Raw genomic sequence first — 15,294 nt, 5'->3', positions numbered from 1 at the left:
ACCCGTCACCAGCCTACCCGACCCACTACTCTACCACCAACCTTCCTTTACTTTCAGTGTTCCTTTACCCCAGAGTGAGGGCACTAGCTGTGATAAACCCATGACCAGTGACTGCATACAGTTGCGTGCTGTGTCTGTCCAGTAATTCACAACATTGTTGCTGGGAAGACATGGTTTCATTGGCTGTTTTTTTTAATGTCATTTCAGCTTGTTTGCCACACCTTGTGAAGTTGAATTTAAGAACGTATTTTAAAATGTAATCTATTTAATATTATTGTTTTTGTATTGATATAGAATGGGTTTAAAATGTACTTTCCCCAATTTTAAACTTCAGCTATCAAGCAATGCATGAAAATGTGATTCAAAAAGCCATTCATCTCAGCAGGATGTTGATTAGACCAGAATAACAAGCACGCACGCACACAACACGACCGCACACACACACACACACACACACACACACACACACACACACACACACACACACACACACACACACACACACACACACACACACACACACACACACACACACACACACACACACACACACACACATGCAGTGTTACTCTGGCTCCACCTAGTGCTCAACACAACACTTTTCACACTTTTCAAAGAAATCCTGCCATCAAGTCAAATTAATTATGCGCTGTGACTAAACTGGAGAAAAATGTGTGCCTACATGAATGAGGGCACTATAATTTCCTATATATCTTAATATCACACATCATGACAAAAATATGAAGCCACCATTTTAAACCACTCTTGGGCTGGTTAAAGTAAGCATTGAAAAGACATGTTCCTGCAAGGAGCCAGCATGGTCACTGTACTCCCTAATACATTTGGGCACCCCGGGTCAAAAAGCCTTTTACAATTAATATCAAAGTGAACAGAACTGAACCTGAACTCTAAATGGTACAAAGTTAAATGTGACACATTTCTTCTCATTTGAAAGTATTACTCTTATTAGGCTTTCTTTTAAGGTTTCAATTTCAAAATAATAAAATAAAGGAAAAAGGCAAAGGTTTGGGAACCCTGTCAGTTAGTACTTTGTAACTCCTACTCAGGCAACTCTGACAGCTTGTAAATGCTTCCTGTAGGCAGCTAATGCTTCACTACAAAGGCTTTAGCCTTTTTTCTCCAAACAAACCTTCTTTGGTCGTGGCCAAGAATTCACATTTTGGTTTCGGCAGTCCAAAGCACATTGTTCCAAAAGGCTTCAAGCTTCTCAATGTTTTCTTTTGCATACAGACGCTTAATTTTGTGTTGAGGTCATTCTTTCTGGCAACTCTGCCATGTAGGTCTTTGTTGTTTACAGAGCGTTGTATTGTTCTCCTGTGAACAGCTAGACCTGTGTTTGCTACTCTTTGCAGTGATGTGTGCATTCTTCTGACCATTTCTCACCAGGTCTTGTACCTGAAATCTTTTTTGGTCTTCCAGAACTTGCCTTGACTTCAACTGTTCCATTTATCTTCCATTTTCTAATAATGTTTCTGACAGTGGAAATAGGTAGTTAGAAACATTTAGTTTTTTCTAGCCTTCTCCTTCTTGGTGGAAATGAACCATCTTCATTCTGAAATCCTTAGACAACTGTTCAGAAGAACCCATGGTTGTTAACACCAGACAGTTGGATACTTTAGAAGGCATGTGTTACTTCAGAATAAAAAGTTCAGCCCTGGAATTATACTCACCTGACTCATTGAAGCCTTAACGAGTAAATCAACTGGGTCTGAGCCTTAGTAATCATCTTTTCAAAAAGTAACAAAGAATAATCCAAAAGGGTTCCCAAACTTTTGCACAGGGCCTTTTTGCTTTTATTTATTTTTATTCTTATCATTTATAAACAGTAAAAAAATGAAAATAAAAAAGCAATCTTGCTTGAAGATTTGCAGAAAGGTCTCATGTTTAACTCTATACAATTTAGAGTTCAGGTTTACTTCATTCATTGTAACAGACATTTAAACCAGGGGTGCCCAAATTTCTGCACCCCACTGAAGGAAAAGACTCCAGCCCAACAAGTGGATATTTCATATGCAATGCACGGCACCAGAGCCGGCTGAGGAGCAACTTACCACATGGTCAAGGGGCCCAGACTGACACAAATCAATAAGCACTCAAAAGCATTAGTGTCTGTGCGCAGGTAAGGCTTCAAAACGTGCGCGAGGGAATGGGAAGACGTGTCGGCAACAACAACAACCGATGTTTCCCGATGTTCCTAACAATTACAAGAAGAGCAATTCAATATGCCTCAAATATGCTAATTTTATTTAGGTATTACATAACATGCGCTTGACACTTTGTTTTTGTAGCAGCCTTTTAGGCAAGTCGTGACATTGCATCTTCACTTTCGTCTGTCGATTAGCAACAGAAAAATTGCTAACAAGCAGCAGCGTGGAAATATATGGACCCTGGTTACCCATTAAAGGATGCATAATTACTTCAAATGCTTTTAGAAAGCACTTAGGGGTGTTCTCAAAGAGGGAGAATAAATAAAACTAAAGAAGGTGTCTGATGCACCAAGTATTATCAGTGAGCCTTGGATATAAAAGGCAAATACTGATGTCCTTGTGGAAAGAAGTTTCCCTGCCTGATTCTCGAACACAATTAGCCTATGCTGTTCATTATATGAATGAATCTCCGACACATCAAAGGGAAGCAATTTCAGAAATACTCACACCACATTTTTTTTTAAAGAATATTCATGTATTTGGGTACCCACTATGAGTCCTCAAATGTGAAATTGTTTTTAAAAACTGAAAGACTGCATTGCTCTAATTGTTAAAACTACATTAAAGCACAAAATGTATATATAAAATTAAATAACTTGCACTTAATGGCTGTTTTCACTGGAAAGTACATAAAATAAAATTTGCTTGAGATGCAAGCAGTTTTGCGAATGTGCTGTAAGCTTGCCTTTGCATTTTTTTATCTGCTAAAATAATTAAGAATGTATATACTGTGAGCACCATAATTCATGCGACACATCTTTTGTTATTTTGGTTCTGTACTCTAGCACTTCGAGTTTGCAAGGATACAATGACAATGGGATCGAAGTGTAGGTTGTCAGCTTTATTTTGAGGGTATTTTAATCCATATCGGACAAACCGCTTAGAAATTATAGAACCTTTTGTACATATCCCCCCCCATTTTCAGGCATCCAAAAATTGGACAGTTTAACATAATAAAGAATAAAGTAATCATTTTTAATACTTGGTTGCATATCCTTTGCATGCAATGACTGCTTGAAGTGTGTGACGCATACATATTACCAGACACTGGGTATCTTCCCTGGTGACAGTCTACCAGGCCTGTACTGCAGCCATCTTCAGTTCCTGCTTGTCTCAGGGACTTTTTGCCCTCAGTCTCCTCTTCAGCATGTAAAATGCATGTTCAATTGCATTCAATTGTGATTGGCTTGGCCAGTCAAGGATTTTCCACATTTTGGACATCGGTAAAATATCAATGACCCACCTCCATTACTGACAGTAGGTACCTAAAATGTCAATGGTATGCATGGCCAAAACATTCATTGGTCTCATCTGACCATAGCACTCTCTTCCAGTCAAAACTCCAGATGCTTGGTTTTGTTTATTGTGTGTCTTCGTGGCACCCTTCCAAAGAGTTTGTTGGTATGGATGTGCCATTTTCTGGTTGATTTTTAGACTTGATGACCTAAAGATGCTACTAATCTCTGAAATTCTTAAAATGTGACCTTTGGGTTCTTTATGGCCTCCCTCACCATCATCCTCATCATCCGTGGAGACAGTGTACACTCGGGTCCTCTTTCTGACAAGTTTGCACCCATTCCATATGTTTTTTTTAGGATTATTATTGTCCTTACAGTCATAAGTGATATGTTTAACTGTTCACAAATTTCTTTGTACCCATTTCCAGACTTGCGACAGTGAATTGCCATCTGTGTCTTCAAGAATTGTCTGGCTTTTCCCATGCTGATGGATGACAAAGGGACTTTCCATGCTTGTTAGCTCACTTTTATACTTCAGTGAGATGGAGTAACACTATATAGTTCCTTCAGACTGAGAGTTCTTATTTACAATACTTGTCAGGGGTGCCAATAATTTTGATACCTATGGTTTTCAGAAAAAATGGGATTACTTAGTAAAAAAACATTGAAACGTGAGTAAATGTATTGAAATAAAACTGTTTTCCCATATGTTTGAACACAAAGATTATTATCTATGTTGTTTATTATATTCATTATTCACCACAAGACATCCATAATTATTTTTGGCATATAATTACACAAAGACAAGCTAACAGCCCATTAGTAAAACAGCTTACATCTCAAACTATCTTAGTCACATTCCACTTGCAAGTTGACACTCTTGCAGCTCGTAGGAATAATTCATGAACTGTTCATTACCAACAGGAACTCGGCACTAAAGGTATTGTCTGCATAAAACAGTGCCATTTTATATAGTTTAAAAAGGTCCTCGTAGTCTAAACAAATGTAAAAACAGGCTGAGATATTTTGTCGGTATTTGTTAAAATTGCTTTAAAATGAGGGCATACACTTAAACTCTGCATTATGCCATGTTTCAGTTCATAATCTCTCACAAAGAAAAAACCCACAAACACAACCGCTCTGTAAAATGTACACGTACATACCTTTTCCTCCAGACTTTACAGCAATGACATTCATTTGTCAACTGGAGATAAACTCCCAAGATTCCTTTCATCTAGATGCTGATGAGGTCATACCTGTCAGTCTCAGCATCGCCACAGGATGGCAGCACAAATAGCGACCCTACCCAGTACTCACATACAGGGTTTCCTGATCTCTGAGCACAATACCTTCACATAAATCATCTGTGGGATCTACCTATTCCCAAAAGCTCCAATTCCACACATGATCTCAAAGCAAGTGATGTTTTTCTCATTTTTGAATCTTGAACAAAAGGAGCATTCAAATACAAACACAGTACAGCTGGGCTGAGAACTACAGGGGTAAAGATATCAAAAAAAGGTGTAAGCAACAGACACTGGCAGTTTTTAAATCCATGCTGTATAATTTCCCCATCTGTACAACCTTTGAATTCAGCGGTGCGGAGGATGTCTATCTTTCGCCATTTAAAAGCTATTTTATTTTATTTGTATTTCAAATTAATTTTATGTAAAATATTAGGGCAAAGGGGCTTACACTGCAAGTGACCTGACAGAATATGTTATCTGCAAAAGGGTGGTAGTGTGGTGCATAGACGTCTAGCCAGTTTCACTGCTCTCAAATTAACTTACCAGCCCTCTGGCAGCCTTGAGACTGAGAGAGGTTATCTGCACAATATACGACATGCATTTCATTTTGCCCTAAGCCTCTGTCTTCATTGTTATACATTGTCAAACACCAAAAACGGGGCATGTAGAATGCAAGTTACCCAGAATGTTCCTGAATGCTTCATTTGCAGCATGAGTAATTTAACGAGTTATTGAGTTTGAAATCACTGAATGCGTACTTGAGAAGGCCGTTTGAATCGCAAGTCTTAAAGTGAACTGCAGATTAATACCATCTGCACTTCACGATGCAATTTATTCCATAAGCCAGGGGTTCCCAAACTTATTTCTGATATGACCCCAAATTAATGTCCACAAATTTACGTGACCCCAACATCCCACCCACACACACGCCTTGCGCCTAAAAACACCCTTTACCCGTGACTGTATTGGCCATGCCTATATCTACCATGAGCACTCATGCATTACACTTTGTTATAGCTCAGCCATTGGGATGAGCATGTTGTAGCCTACATGCTCATATTTTAAAGAGACACAGAATTAAAATGCAGCTCTTTTTTTTCTCTCCAAAAAATCTAAAGAACCCATCCTCAAATCAGGTGACCCCAAGTAGGGTCCTGACCCACAGTTTGGAAATCGCTGCCATAAGACCTTTAAAATTAGCGTAAACATTTTCTCTGCAGTAAAAAAAATAACTGGCAAATGAATACATTCTACCAAAAAACTGAACAATAATACAAAAATACCAGACCCCAGAAGACAGGAAATATCCCTGTGATTTACAGAAAAACATTTAAAAACTTGCTGCCCTTACCAATTAGTTCAGTGGGAGTCTTCTCCATGAAGTGTTCACATAGTTTGATGAACATCTCTGTGGTCTCTGCAGTGGGACATTCACCATGCCTGCACAGAAAGGATTGAGGGGACAAAACTACATTACACATTGGTAAAGTGGCAAAAGCAATAAGGGTGAAATCTTGGTAAGAAAGCAACAATAACCAACAGCCCTTACACCCCAAGCCTACTGGATGATCAGGGCGGCCAGTGGACCTCGTTTAAGGGCATTAACAACTTAATTAAACACAGCTTGTAGCCAGCCTTAAGTCTGAAATGTGTGGGAAAAGAAGGTACAATCAGGGACTTGGCATGCCTTGCCCAGGTGTAACTGTGCCAAGCTACCGGATTCAACAGTGAAAAGAGAAGGCTTCACAGCAGCAGTGAATGCAGGCACATGAAGAGACTCAGGTGTTAACTTGCTAAATACAGGGAAGGTGCTGCTACACCGTTTCCACGGAGCCAGAGGATCAAAAAATACTTTAAAGATTTAAGGACTTGAAATACGTCCAATAACAACTGGTAAAAAAATATTTTTTTTTTAAATTATTTTTTATTATTATTATTGTTATTACAAAGGCAGAACTTTCGCAAAAAACAAAACATATAGGTTTCTGCAGTGTTATTTGAAAATACATAAAATATCCCAGCAAAATGTCACATGGGTAATATCGGTGTTTGATACATTTGTCATTGAATTGAAAATGAAATTATTTTCAAAACGTGTTTTCCGTTTACTCTGGTCCTCTTATTCTAATATTACATTTTGTCTAAAGATCTGCAATCGTTCACTGTGACAAAGATATAATAATAGAGGGCAAATACTTTTTCCAAGGCATTGTATGCATTTGTGCCCAAACCTGTTGATAACACACTGCAATATCCCAAGCGTATCCCAACATATAGAAATGATTGCTTACCCTTTACACTGAAGTTTCACATATTTGATGCCTTCTTTCTCAATTTCATTTCGGTCATAAAATCGAGTTGTGTTCGTTAAATCAATGAGCAATCCCATTTTGACCTGAAAGGATAATATAATTGTAGCATTACAAGCTAAGAAACCAAAACCCACTGGAGCTTGCACATCAAGTACATTTTGAAGGGTCCACCACATAGTAAGACAAAAAATATCCTATGTCGATATTCCCTCTTAGTTTTAGACTAAGGTAGAATGATAAGAGGTGACCGTTCTATATGTTTGTCCAGTCCAATCATATAGGAAATTCAAGCTGTATCATATGGGTTATAGAAATGATGTTGACTTACAGGCCTAACTTCTGAAAGTGGTATCTGCTCGCCAAATATACTCAAAATAATATAATAATACAATAGTGGCTTAAGGCTTCTGAGCATTTAAACAATATATAGTGTTAAAAAAAAGTTGCTAAATCGCTGAACATTTATATTCTCAGGGGAATGAACAGTGAAATACCTTCAGACTCTTCAGATAATTGGACAGCATGCTGGGGTGGAAGCGGCATTCTTCAGGGACCAATTCGTCATATTTTGGCCCCAACATTGTTTTCATTGGCAAGAATTTAGCTAAGAAAAGAGAATAACCAAACGGTTAACATATAGCACTGTCAATATAACCACTATATGTCATATAAGTAACGTTTTGTGCATATAAACAGCGTTAATTCATGGCTTCACTTAAGCCTAAATATCTGGGCATGGTCTTTGGTGAACTGCGTGACTCAATGTAAACAAAACGTCATTTTTAAGTGGCCAGAAAGCGTACTTTAGCCAGCTAGCTTGCCACATGTTGTATAGCTTGAACGAGCACCTAGTTCAACTCTGGCATGTTTTTTATTCAAGGCTATTTTTGGGAGACAAAATGAAGTTCTCTGTCGTCATAGCAATTTCCTAAATTACACTCGAACGCTAACAGCATCGAACAAAATTAGCAAACACTGTTCGTGTCAATGACTCAGAATGTATCAAGTGACACAGCCTGTAATCTAATCCGACTCGTTTTACGCGTCTCCTACATACATTGACAGAACACTGGAGGCGTATTATGCATTTAATGTTTTCAAAACAGTTGTCACAAACATTAGCTAGCCAACATTAGCTACATTTATTATGACACGTGACGCATAGCTATAGCTAGCCAGTTTAGCTGGCTAATATCAACTTCATGACTAGCGTCAGCTAGCTACTTAGCTAACGATCATTGCTTGTTTAAAATGTGCGCGACTAATTCCATTTTATCATGCACTTAACGTTAACCACTAGATAGACATGGACACAGCAATCACGTTGTAAAAACAATCCTGGTTACCATGCTAGGTAGCTAGATACTTTGCAAATCCGGGTTGTCACATAGCTAACATTTCACCTCTGGGTAGCTAGCGCTATCGTTCGCTAGCTAGCTACGCCACAAAAGCTTGTTGGCGTTAGCTTTCTGTCAATACTAGCTATCGCTGTCTACAATATACTCACCTGCCACAGGTTGACCCCTTCTTGGGCAATTACGCCACCGAGGTGGAGCCCCGGAGTGTGACATCGTCCCTGAGAACTGTTCTCACTACGAAAAATACTGTATCCACAAATTTCGACTGCTTGGCAAACCGATCAGCACTGCATTGGTGAGACGTCCCCCAGGAGATCAGCCTCTATGGCGGGCTGTGGTACTCCTGTGATCCGCGGCTTCTGGGCCTTGAAATAAGGCAGACTAATGTAAACGACTCCTCGGGTTCCCAGCCTGTCCCAGTGAGGTTGAGCAAGGTTTCAAGTTCGACGTTTAACTATAGAAAGTTCAGTGTCCTAAAAATCTACACAAATTCCGCCGTTTTCCGTAGGACCCACCGCAGTGCCCATGAATGAACTACAATCAAATTCTCCACATTTTCCCCAGAGTGCACTGCTCTACCGTGGCAGCTTGCAATGATTGAAAAGTACCACTAGATGGTATCGGAAGTCTGCCATCAAGCGGTCACAAAAGGGACACATTTTTAATGTGGTAACAGTATTTTTGTTGCTAGTATTGATGACATGGTATGTTACAGCATTATATTGTTACCTATTAAATAAGTCTCCTATTCTTCATTTGCAAAAAAGAGAGCAGTTTTGTGATGCAAAATGCTGGACAGCTAACTAGACGTTGTAAATGATTAAATTATACATTTTGATGTTACCTATTCAAAACTAAACCTTCAAAATATAGATAGTCTTGGAAGGCAAAATTGAATCTGAACTGTTAATAGGGATGAATTGCCAATGGGAAAGAAAAAAATACATAAAAGCAAAACTAGATTCACTGGAAGGTTTAATGAAGTCTTCTCACATTTACATACCTAAAAGTTAGCCACCATTCACATTTGCAGTTGGATGCAAATCTACAAAATAAAACAATTATTAAAATGTGACACACTTAATTATCCACCAGAGGCTTTTACCTTATTTTAATCTCCGGGGAAACACGCTACATCACAGCTATCATTCAGTCATAATTCACAAGCCATTTAAAATGATCTTCACATCGAGGCTGTCATAGCTGGTGTCACACTTTTTTATGGGATCAAGGATCATCATGATTGACTGGTAGCTACATCTTTGTTGCTATTTTATCACATCTCAATTAATCTGGCAGATGCATAATTTAAGGCAGGTTATGCAGCCTCCTTTGTGTCCCCATTCTCTAATATTTTGAAACCAATATAAATTGCATACACATATGCCGTATCAATACAAGACAGTTATCTCTCTCGTTTGTTAAAGTCACACATAAAAATAATAATTAAACAGGAAAAAAATCTTTGTTTGCATCCTACCATGTGGGCCAATCACATGGAAGGACACGAACTCATGTGATGAGATTTTCCCCCAGCAACACAGACAGCAGCTGTTGCCTAGCAGATTTTCTTTGCCTTATCCAACCAGGCAAGCGGAGCAAGAACAGAGATGCAGAAACAGCATGACCTCCCTGCTGCGAGATCCATTGTGTGCTCTGAATACTAATGTTAGCAGAGAGGACATTGGCAACAACAAGACAAAACATTACAAATATGTGTGAGAAATATGAATGTACAGTGAAAATAGTTGACGTCCAGTACACTTCATTTTAATATTGTTTTTAAATGTATACATCACCCAGTTTTTATACATTTCATTCCAGTTAAATATTAAACAATGCATTATATAACATCCGCAGTAGGATGCGTGATTTCAAGACAATCATTTTGGACATTCAAAGCGTGTAGGGGGTGGGGGGCAACTGAAATAGACGTGTGCAAATAATGCTACCGTACGTTTTTCACATTGATCGAGACAATGGTCAGTGTGTGTTAGGTTATATATGACATAGCTTGGAACCGACATATTCCTGTCTTCAACTTACCCAACAACACACGACGTTTCTGTATTGCAACTTATTCGGGGAATATACATATTACATCATTATACACGTCTACGTCAATTACACAATTCCTTCTAACCGAAACTGTACCAAGTCTGGAAAGTACCTAACCCTATCTTGTGGTCGTATTGAGACGTGACGTTTAGAAAATATGGGAGGCGCGTAATTTCTTGTACACTGGGATTGGCTTAGACTCGTTCACGAGCACTTGATACCAAATCCGTCGTCTTTGTGATTGCTCACCAATTTCCTTCGGTGTTTTCTCTGTTTCAGCTTGGGAAGTAGAAGCCCAGTACACGTTTATTCCTACTTCAAAAAGGTAGAATATCGTGTTTTTTCATTTTTAATTCATTTTGGCGAACACAGTCCAAACAGGGGAAATTGAAATAAGTATATGTCACGGCAGATCTATTTTTCGTCGACAAATTGCTAGCTAGCCAAGTAGCATTAGCGAAGAGATCTTCAGCCAACGTTTCGGAGCAAAAAACTTTTTTCGCAACATAACCTCACCTACAGAGTTAACTTTTGTTTTTAGTTTACATTAATACCGATATTTACTTCAGATTACGAGAAAGGAAATATAACTTCCGAACTATTTTCTCGTTCTTTATTCCCCTTTGTGTGGAATTGGGGGCGTGTGTTTTTCTTCTGCTTACAACCAGGAAGTGGCTGCTGCGCCATTTTCATACACTTTCCTGCGCCATCTCAAAACTTCGAGAAGCACTCCTAGTAACCGACGATAACACCTGGATCGCTGGACACCTGAAGTAAGGCCAACATCAAAGAAGATTTTAAAACTGGACTGCTGTTGGTTGTCTGCGTTAATGTGAACTCTCGTGCAAGAGACTCCTGAAAGTGGTTATCGATAGTGAACTAACGTTAGACAGTTAACTCAATTTCATTTCGCATTAGTCAATGTATTATTCCCTTATAACGACTTTGAAGTCATGCTTGGGGAAACAGTCATTCAGTGTGTCGAATCAAACCTCGACAATATCGAGAACAGCAAACCCTCGGGTTTGACATCGCACCATGCAGGGGCCAGTCTGAACAAAACAAGACAGGCTCTGCTGAAGAAAGGAGGCAGGAGATTCCGTTCATCTCCGGCGGGGTTGCAGGGGCGACACCATCACTGCCCACAGCAGCATCCGAAACACCCTGGCGTGCTAAGGAGCAACCCCACACGCTTCACAGACATCAACAACAACACCGTTGTGGCCGGATCAAAACCCCCTGTGCCGCCAAACACCGAGACTGCTGCTTCTCGTATACAGGCCACGGTATTAACACTCCACCAATTCAAACAGGGAGCCAAAAAAGAGGTAAGTAACTTTTTTAATACAATATGCTGAATATGTGTCAACGAGTCGACGAAAGTAACGCTTGTACACGGCAGGCATACTTTGTTCAGCGAGTAGCGACCGCCCTTCTGATGAAAGATGGTAGCTAGTATTTATCTTTTTTTTTTTTTTATCTTGGTTAGCTTCTATTTAGTGTGCTTTAACTAGCTACGTACTGTCAACAACATGTGTACATTATGTGTTATTAATTACGTAATATCAGACTGACGAGAAGTGCACCTGATTGGCAAGCTGTTTAATTTACCTTCCAAGTTCCATTATATAGCTAGCTAGCTCAATTGTGTCTTCAGTCTTTGGCGTACATGCATTTAAAAACTACATTGCTGGAAGTGAACATTTATTATGACACAAGTTTGCATTTGATAAATTCAGCTCAGCTTTAGCTATATATTCGGCAGCACCATTATGAATTAAACCGTGATAGGCGAATTGCGGATTTTGCTTGCAAATAAGGTCAGTTAGCCATGATATGGCTATAAGCAGGCGTTGTTTAAAGAAAAGGGGGATGATAACTGGCTACGTTGAAGTTGAAGAAACAGTCAACAAATGTTGTTACCACAGCCTACAGTATATGGTGCACTGGTTAGCGTACTAGCGTCGGATGGAAGCTGAAACTAGCCAAGTTTGTGTGCCTCGACAGTGGAAAATATGACGACATCTGGCTGAGCCAATAAAACTGGCGGCCTTGCACCCGGCAACAGCAATTACTGCGATCTTTACGCAGTAAGGGGGAGGGGGGCGGGCTTGACTGAAGCTAGATTGTCCTGAGCGAACGTGCTGAAGAGGCTGTTCTTCATGGCATTCAGTGACGGTGGCTGTACGCCAGTTCCGTCTGTGTTTGCATAACAGACCAACAGCTGAACAATGCACGCTGGAAACGCAACATTTAGTAAATGTAGAGCCACACATTTCCAAATAGGTTTAATTGACCCTACATTATGCAGCGTGTTACATTTCACGATGAAGTCGTTGTTAAAAGACTAATGTCTAAGACTAAGAAAATATTTGATGCTATCGAAATAACTGAATTCCATGTTTTCTTTCTCCATTCCTTTCAGTTGCTGAAGACGAAGACTGGCAGGGGAGAAAAGGCACCCCAGCCAGGCGGCCAGTCCCTTCATAGCTTCAGTAAACACGAGCATACTGGCCAGAACCTGAACGCCCGCTGCCAGAAGAACAAGCACAGTAATGCACTTGGCAGCGTTCCATCAGGCAAGAGAAATGACAACAGCTGCCGCCAGAAGCCTTCCTCGCCCCTCGAGCTCTACCGCAGAGGGGGGAAAAAGCCTTTGAACCTGGCTGCTAATGTCAATATTGTGAATGTGAGCCCAGCCGAGCCCCCCATAGCAGAAGAGAACCTCAATGACGGGGAGAAGACTTACGCTGGAGCAAAGTTCAGCGAACCTCCTTCCCCCAGTGTTCTGCCAAAGCCGCCCAGCCATTGGATGGGAGAGAAAGCCCCCGTACATTCCGACAACAGCCGAGAGCAAATGACTGTGCATTTAAAGACTCTGCTGAAGGTCCAGGCAAAGCCATGAATTCAGTTTATTTAGGTAGTTTTTTAAAATTGGAATCAATTAAAAAGAAAAAAAAAAAGATTTCTTGTTGAAAATTGGCACTGAAGACAAAATTGAAAAGGACTGGAAACAAACCATGTTGCAACAGAAAGTTGAGTTTTTGGACTGCAGTTAGATTTCTACACATTTGTGCTGAACAGCGGCCTTGATGTGTTAAAATGAATTTTTAACAAACTTGTGTAAATGTAAATATTGTAAAAACATGTAATATTTGTGTATATTTTTCATGTTATTTTAACAAAAAGTATAGTTTTGTTACTGAAGCTAAACAAATGTACACCACGAGTTGGTGCACTTTATATACTGTTCCATCATTAGACGGCAATACCCATCAGGGCGCACAAAGTAAGAAACGGCTGTCTTTCTTACAGATTTGCACATGAGTGAAAACCAACACAAGTTCTTAAGTGTAGAGCTGACAGCAAATTGTGGCCAAGGTGATTTTGTGAAACCTGGTCCACTATGAATGGCTGCTATTGCCTGAATGCACTGCAGTGTATCCCCAAATTTGGTAGTCTCAGGGGAGTCCAAAAAGTTGAAGCGACAATTTGAAAGTATCAAAAACAAAAAAAAATCAAGAACCCTCGATCATGGATGAAACTGCCTGGACAAAAAAATATTGAAATTATCATCACTGACTTTTTTTTTCTGATGAAAACTGGCATTCTTATTCCATATTAAAGCAATGAGATTCATTTAATTAGAGAAGAAATTAGACCGTTAGAATATGATCAATTACAGTGTGTCCACAAAAGTATTTTCTAAAAGGGACCGATGTGCATTTATATTGAACACCCCCTCCCTGCCAAATATAAAAAGGCAGCTATCTTTTCATCTAGTTAAATTGCACAGATGGAGAAAAGACAATTCAGTGCCAAAAATAATGACCTTTTGTTGCAACAATGGTTTCATTAAACATTCCAGTTCCAAAAAAAAGAAAAATCCTTAAAAGAAGCATGGTTACATCCCATAATAATTAGACAGCTATGTGTGGTGTGTATGCTCATATGGATGTCATATATGTATACATAAACACAAACTCCAAACAAATTACTGAAATTAAAACCTATTCGGCCACCCCCAACATGCTGTGTCTGTTTTTCTTTAAATTCACCTTTTATTCTAGCAAGCAGTCCTGTTCAAATGAAGAAAGATAAATGAAAGCTGGTTGCTCACCAAGTTACAGTACCTCCCTAGTATCTCACATTCATGTGTGTTCCCTTCCCCAGTTTCTCTCTCCCTCTACATGTACATAGAGGGACAGACATTTTTTCTTGATTTGGCTGTATTCTTGAATTGGCTGTACCATTTTAGATTTGCAATCAAAAAGTCAAAAGAAGCCACTATGATGCAGAGAAATAAGAACATGGGGCAAACAATATGAAAAATAAGGGAATAAAATATACTTTTGGAATATTACAGAACATCCAGCCTTGTGTCTATGATACAAGGTTTATCCTCCCAACATTTTAATTGTACATTAGTAGATATTTCACAAATAAGTCACTCATAAACCTCGAGGTTTGATTTCTCAGACTACTTTGGACTGGCTTCTCTCATTTTCAATGTATATTTTGAAGTGTTCACTTCTCATATTTGCTGATATTCTTTTGCTGAAGGATGATTACATATCATCTGTGCTACCACTCAACCAGCCATAGTGTATAGTGTTTGAAAACCATATTTTAAAATTGCAATTGCAAGTATTCTCAAGCTATCTGGTCATATAGTGTATACATTTAGTCCCTGTAGGAAAGATGAAGAAAGGAAACCGCTCCAGAATGCCCTCTGGTGGATAGAATAGCAATGTGCAATGTGTTTACCAAACCAGGAGGGGTTTGAAATGATCATGTTTCTGAGGAAACATTTTGTTCACATTGATTGAAAACATTAATAGAAGGGCGTACAT

At 39.3% G+C, this 15,294-nt stretch overlaps 2 protein-coding genes across 2 annotated transcripts in view; one reads left to right on the top strand and one right to left on the bottom strand.

The window, feature by feature from the left end:
* Positions 1–8,956, bottom strand: part of rngtt (RNA guanylyltransferase and 5'-phosphatase) — a 99,878-nt gene extending 90,922 nt beyond the window's left edge. Inside the window, exons 1-4 of the mRNA XM_061244109.1 lie at positions 8,533–8,956; positions 7,520–7,629; positions 7,005–7,108; positions 6,065–6,153 (exon numbers count right to left, since the gene is read on the bottom strand). Of these exons, the coding sequence (XP_061100093.1) occupies positions 6,065–6,153; positions 7,005–7,108; positions 7,520–7,629; positions 8,533–8,596 (367 nt within the window). The 5' untranslated portion in view covers positions 8,597–8,956. The remainder of the gene's footprint in view (positions 1–6,064; positions 6,154–7,004; positions 7,109–7,519; positions 7,630–8,532) is intronic.
* Positions 8,957–10,654: 1,698 nt separating this feature from the next.
* Positions 10,655–14,469, top strand: pnrc1 (proline-rich nuclear receptor coactivator 1). Its single transcript, XM_061244110.1, has 2 exons — positions 10,655–11,769; positions 12,867–14,469. Exons 1-2 carry the CDS (start codon positions 11,395–11,397, stop codon positions 13,344–13,346), a joined length of 855 nt encoding a protein of 284 aa, XP_061100094.1. The 5' UTR covers positions 10,655–11,394; the 3' UTR covers positions 13,347–14,469.
* The last annotated feature ends 825 nt before the right edge of the window (positions 14,470–15,294 follow it).

Source organism: Conger conger, chromosome 5 (assembly GCF_963514075.1).
Source record: "Conger conger chromosome 5, fConCon1.1, whole genome shotgun sequence".
NCBI classification, from domain to species: domain Eukaryota; kingdom Metazoa; phylum Chordata; class Actinopteri; order Anguilliformes; family Congridae; genus Conger; species Conger conger.
Note: the sequence above shows the minus strand (reverse complement) of the source record. Positions and strands in the feature narration are given on the sequence as shown.